The sequence below is a fragment of the Acanthisitta chloris genome, unplaced genomic scaffold (assembly GCF_000695815.1).
Source record: "Acanthisitta chloris isolate BGI_N310 unplaced genomic scaffold, ASM69581v1 scaffold12574, whole genome shotgun sequence".
NCBI lineage: Eukaryota > Metazoa > Chordata > Aves > Passeriformes > Acanthisittidae > Acanthisitta > Acanthisitta chloris.
Window position 1 is genome coordinate 43013 of NW_008667701.1, and position 5782 is coordinate 48794.

Genomic DNA, 5782 nt, shown 5'->3' on the forward strand with positions numbered 1-5782 from the left:
GGTCAAGGTGCGGTTCCAGGCCAGTGGGGCACAGCCAGACAGTGCCCGCAGGTACAGCGGCACCGTAGATGCCTACCGCACCATCGCCAGGGAGGAGGGTGTCCGAGGGCTCTGGAGAGGTAAGGATGGACAGAGTCATGGGGACAGGGAGGGGATGGGAAAAGAAATGGAAATGGGGATGAGGGAGGGGAGAGGGATGGGATGAGATGGGATGGAAATCGAAAAGGGGATGATGAAGGGGACAAGGATGGGGACATTGGTGGGATGGGAATAGAAATGGAAATGGGTATGAGGAAGGGGACAGGGATGAGATGGGATGGGGATAGCAACACCAGGGCTGTGGCACTCATCCAGAGTGCTCCAGGAGGAGATGTGCCCACCGTTCCCAATGCCACCACTCTCTTGCACAGGGACACTGCCCAACATCGCTCGCAATGCAATCATCAACTGCGGTGAGCTCGTCACCTATGACCTCATTAAGGATGCACTGCTTCGGGCACAGCTGATGACAGGTGAGGGTAGCACCAGGAGGGGATGTGACCAGGCAGCATCCCCATTCCCACAGCCTTCACCTACTAGCTCTATCCCATGTTTAGACAATGTCCCCTGCCACTTCGTGGCTGCCTTCGGCGCTGGGTTCTGTGCCACAGTGGTGGCATCGCCGGTGGATGTGGTAAAGACGCGGTACATGAACTCCAGCCCTGGGCAGTACCGCAACGCGCTCAGCTGCCTCCTCGCCCTCTTCGTGCAGGATGGCCTTGCTGGCCTCTACAAGGGGTGAGTCTGGTTCAATCATAAAATCATCAAGGTGAGATGAGACCTTTAAGATCATTTAGTCCAACCATTAACCTGGCACTGCTGTAACCCCTAAACCCTGAACCATATCTTCAAGGCCAGATCTTAAACACCTCTTAAACACTTCCAGGGGTGGCGACTCCATCACCTCCCTGGGCAACCTATTCCAGTGCTTGACCACCCCAATAGTGACAAAATTTTTTCTAATATCTAATCTGACTCTGCCCTGTCTCAGCTCATGGCCATGCCCTCTAGTCCTCTCCCTGCAGCCATGGCAGGAGAGACCATCCCCCACCTCTCTACAACCCCTGTCAGGGAGCTGTAGAGAGTGATGAGGTCGCCCCTGAGCTGTCTCAAGACTGAACAAATCCAACTCCCTCAGCCCTTCCTCATGTGTTCTAGACCTTTTATGAGCCTTGTTGCCCTTCTCTGAACTCACTTCAGCACCTCAGTGGCCTTTTTAAAGCAGGGGGCCAAAAACTGAGCACAGTGCTCAAGGTGTGGCCTCACCACTGCCAATCGCAGGGGAATGAATGATGCACGTGGACACACAGCACTGCCTGGCAAACCCCAACCCATATGCCAGTGTCACACCGGGCCAAGCTTCGGGGATGGGCTGTACCTGCCGTGCCCGCTCCAGCCCTGCTTTTCCCGGCACAGCTTTGTCCCATCCTTCCTGCGCTTGGGCTCCTGGAACGTGGTGATGTTCATCTCGTACGAGCAGCTGCAGCGTGCGGCGGTGGTGCTGGCACGGCCAGCCCTGTCCTGACTCCCCCAGCCCCTCTCGCCGCGGCGAGGCTCAGCGTCAATTACATTAATTGCCGGAGCGCCGGGAAGCAGCGATGCCACGTGCCCCATGAGGGACCGGAGGGACGGAAGGAGAGACGATGCCATCCGAGGAGAAACGCGAGAGGACGGAGGTTTCCAGATAGGAGGTTTTAGGAAGGGAGAAAAAAGTATTGCTAGGTTTTCCAGCCGGGAAGAGCAGCACTTCCCGAAGAGGCAGGAACGAGGCGATCGGTGTGGGCAGGAGGGACCAAGCTGAGTGCCGGGGGACGCGGCAATTCCTGTTATTCCTTACTGGCGCTTCCAATAAACTACCCCTATGGGGTCTGATCACAGCGGAGCTCGAGGTTCCCTCGCCTTTTTGGGGGGGGTGTGTTAGAGTCACCAGCCCTGGGGTGCTGCTGGAGAAGGCAAACCAGACAGTATGCAACTCCTTTCCCATCACAGCTCTGTTTCAGCAGGGATGGGATTAGGAAAATCAAGCACTGAGGGTGGTGGGTGGGTTCCTGGCCACATATGCCATCCGTGGGTGCCTCCCTCCACCTGGGAGGCACCCCCAGCTCTCAGGAGGGCCCCTCCACTCATGATGGAGTGTCCAGTCCTCCCCGTCCCTCCTGGGGGACCCTGTCCAACCTGCCAGAGCCAGGTCTCAAACCCAAGTGATCTCACCCTGGCATACAGCAGGGATCCACAGCCCCTCCTCACCTGTCCCTGGTACCAACCCCTGGGGACACATTCCCAGTACTGGAGGGGATCACACCTGCCACCTTCCAGCTGTGGAGGAAGCAAGGATTTGAACACATTCTGTGGTCTCTTGTTCCATGGTTTTGCTCTTTCCTTTACCACCCTGTGCACAGTCACCCCCAAACCACAAGCTGGGAGTACTCCAACTCCCCCCAAATCCTCATCACCCTCCACATGGATGGTGGCAGGTGAAGAGCAGAGATCAGACAGCAACATGGACCTGAGTGAGGCCTCAGGGCTGCTGTTTTAGGGTGATCCTGTGGTTTGGGGTCCCCAGGACTTGGAACAACTCCTGCCCAGCCACAATGATTGCTCCAGAGCTTTATTGATGGGATGAGGATGCGAAGGTCACTGACCCTAGGATGGGAGGACGCTTTTCAGGACCATTTTCTCCTCAGGGCTGAGCTTCTTGGGAAAGCAGACGTCAAAGTAGATGAAGAGGTCGCCCTTGCGTTGGGGGTCCTGAAGCAGTGGCATCCCTTCCCCTGGCACCACCTTACAGTACGAGTGGCTGTGGAGCAAAGGAAGGGGCTGGGAGGAGCCATGGGATGATCCCAACGTGGGGGCCATAGCCCCCAGCCCCACTTGGAAAGCCACACACACACTCTTGAGGGGTTTTTTTAGGTTAACTTTGCTCCTTCAGCTTCAGCCCGTGGTTTGTCCTCCTCTTCCAGGCTCCTTCCCTGCAGGCTCCACCATCCAGTCCTCACCTCTCTCATGACTTCCACCTACCTACTTCCAGCTCTCTCCCTGCCTCTGCTACCTGCAAAGGTAGCTACCAACAAGGCCCCAGACAGAAAAGCTGCCTACTGTGGGCATCCTCTTCCTCCAGGCTGAAAGCCTCCAGCCCCAAACCTGCTGGAAAAGGCTTTGGAGCTCCACAATGCTTGGAAAGTGCTCACCTCCATGGCCACTGAGCTCCATGGAAATGCCCCTTTTCCCCATGGCACTTACTCCACAATGTCATTGATGGGGATGTTCAGGAGCCTCCCATCCAGTGTCCAGATATCCACTGTGCAGCCAGTCAGGGCCTGCAAGGCATGAAGCAACACCAGGAGCTGCATGTGCAGCCACAGATGCCAAAGGAAAGCTCTGATCCCTCACACAGCTCTTTACCTTTCCCAGGGGGATCATGGCAGTGTAAATGAGGTGGTCGTTGTCTCTTTTAAACCTAGGGTGAAGCTTCTCTTTGACAACAAAGGTGATGTCAGCTGGAATAACATTTGGGCCCTAAAATTGAGGGGAAAAAAAGATCATGGAATAAGAGTCACAGAATGGTTTGGGTTGGAAGGGACATTAAAGCTCATCCAGATCCACCCCCTGCCATGGGCAGGGATATCTTCTACTACACCAGGTTGTTCCAAGCACCATCCATCCTGGCCTTGAAAACCTCAAAATTATTTTATACAGGGAAAGATGACACAAGTTCCTGCTCTTTTGTTGCTGCTTTCAGCTGGATATGGAGATGGGAAAGGTATTTTCTTCCTTTAAGAAATAAAAACGAGTCCTTTATCCAAGACTCGGGTCTTGAGGAAACCTGGCCCAGAACTTCACACCAGGGAAGAACTTCTTTCTGTGGAGGTGGCAGAGCACTGGCACAGGCTGCACAGGGAGGGCATGGAGTCCTTCTCTGTAGACAATCCAAACCCACCTGGAGGCATTCCAAAATTCCTGTGTCACTTGCTCTAGGTAACCCTGCCTGGGCAGGGGGATTGGACTGGATGGTCTCCAGAGGTTCCTTCCAATCCTGACTATCCTGTGATTACCTGGTCTCCTTCCTTTTCAAAGGTGATTCTGGTGCCTTGTTTCCATCCTGGTTGAACGTCAATCGTTAGGATCTTATCCCTGATGGTGCTTGTTTGACCATCTTCATTCATCACCTGGGAGCAGACATGGAGGTGCCCATGGATCATGGGGGCCAACCCTTCCCCAGCACTGTCAAAGCCACCACTAGCCATGTCCCCAAGTGCCACATCCACACAACTATTAAATCCCCCCAGGGTTGGTGACTCCACCACTGCCCTGGGCACTCTGTGCCAGGGCTGGACAACACTTTTGGGGAAGAAATTTTTCCTAATATCCAACCTTAACCACCCCTGAGGCAAATTGAGGCTGTTTCCTCTTGTCCTAGAGCAGGAGACCCCCTGGGCTGGCACCAGTAGACTGGGACAGTGAGGGGGGATGCAAGTTTCTGAGGGCACAAAGGAGACAGCATGGAATGAAACTGAAATCCTGAGAGCCTATGGTCCCTCTCTAGCCATCTCCAAAATTTCCCACCAGCTCTCACATCACCTCTACTGCTGAAATCCCTTTGTCTAGAGAAGGACACTGGTTTGACTCCTGCTGGGTTTGGTGCACAGAGCCCCTAGAGCAGAACCAGCTCCAAAGCCTCCACCTCCCACTCCAAGGACAGATCCCAGCCCCAAATCCACCCCCACAGCCCCTACCCTTCGGGAGACACTAATTTTCTTGGTGCAACCATGGAACAGGTCTTCGAGGGAGACGTAGAGGTCCTTGAGGATGGGGGGTTCCTGGCACAGCACCCCTTCGCCGCATGGCCGTCCGAAGGGCAGGAGCAGCTGTGAGCCATCCTCAGCAAAGAACTCTGTGTGAGAGAGCACAGGGGGCCCTCATCAGGTCCCAGCTGGGGAGCTCCTGGAGTCTTCACTCACATCTTCCCCCACCCAGAATATCATTTTCCCTCTGGCTGAAGTGGATTTTCCAGGCATGTTTTTGCTTCACTCATTTTATGATGCCCTTGCTTCCCTAATCCCTCTTTTTGGTGGAAATCCTCCCAGAGAAAGGTCACGGGAGCAGCTGACAGCCTGAAAAGGCACCTTCAGGCCTCTCCCTCATCCAAGACTGGGGGAAATAAGAATCTAAGCTCTGAGCAGGGATCTGAGAGCAGCTGGGCAGGGAAATATCCCTGAAAAGCTTAAAGCTCTCAGCTAGAGGCAGCCATGGATTCACAGCAGCCATGGATGAGGCCTAGGTCCCATCCATGGGGATGCGAGAGGGGTCTGGGGGCCTCAAGAACCCCCCAACCTACCTGCAAAGGGGTTGTCTCCACCAAAGAACTCCTTGAAGACCTTGTCAGGGTTGTTGTGGAACACATAGCCAGCACTCCAGGGGTTATCACTCCTGAGCTCCAAGGGGATTCCACCTTTGAGCCCTTCTTCCCCAAACTTGTCATAGATGCCTTTCTTCATGGCTTAAGGAACAAAAAGGGGTTGGGAATGACTGTGCTGGAGCAGAGCCTCAGCCTGCAAGCCAGGTCTGGCTTTGACAGAGGCTGGACAAGGTGTTTTCTCCAACTTGAGAACAGGTGGGATGAGTGCTGGAACATGTCCCAGCTCCCAGCTGGGCTGTGGGTCACAGAGCTGGTGGCACATCCCAGGGGTGCCAGTGGACAGGGATTCACAGCACTTCCAGCCCTTCCTGCCCCCAAAATCAATGG

General features: G+C 54.8%; 2 protein-coding genes across 2 annotated transcripts in view; one reads left to right on the forward strand and one right to left on the reverse strand.

Moving 5' to 3' along the window:
* Positions 1–1564, forward strand: part of LOC103800240 (mitochondrial uncoupling protein 3-like) — a 2651-nt gene extending 1087 nt beyond the window's left edge. The window contains 4 exon segments of the mRNA XM_009072610.1: positions 1–119; positions 411–512; positions 597–777; positions 1456–1564. The exon segment at positions 1–119 is cut by the window's left edge and continues 13 nt beyond it. Coding sequence (XP_009070858.1) covers positions 1–119; positions 411–512; positions 597–777; positions 1456–1564 — 511 coding nt within the window.
* A 1118-nt stretch (positions 1565–2682) lies between these two features.
* Positions 2683–5782, reverse strand: part of DNAJB13 (DnaJ (Hsp40) homolog, subfamily B, member 13) — a 3847-nt gene continuing 747 nt past the window's right edge. Inside the window, 6 exon segments of the mRNA XM_009072612.1 lie at positions 2683–2836; positions 3280–3356; positions 3442–3555; positions 4092–4205; positions 4773–4930; positions 5375–5528. Of these exon segments, the coding sequence (XP_009070860.1) occupies positions 2683–2836; positions 3280–3356; positions 3442–3555; positions 4092–4205; positions 4773–4930; positions 5375–5528 (771 nt within the window).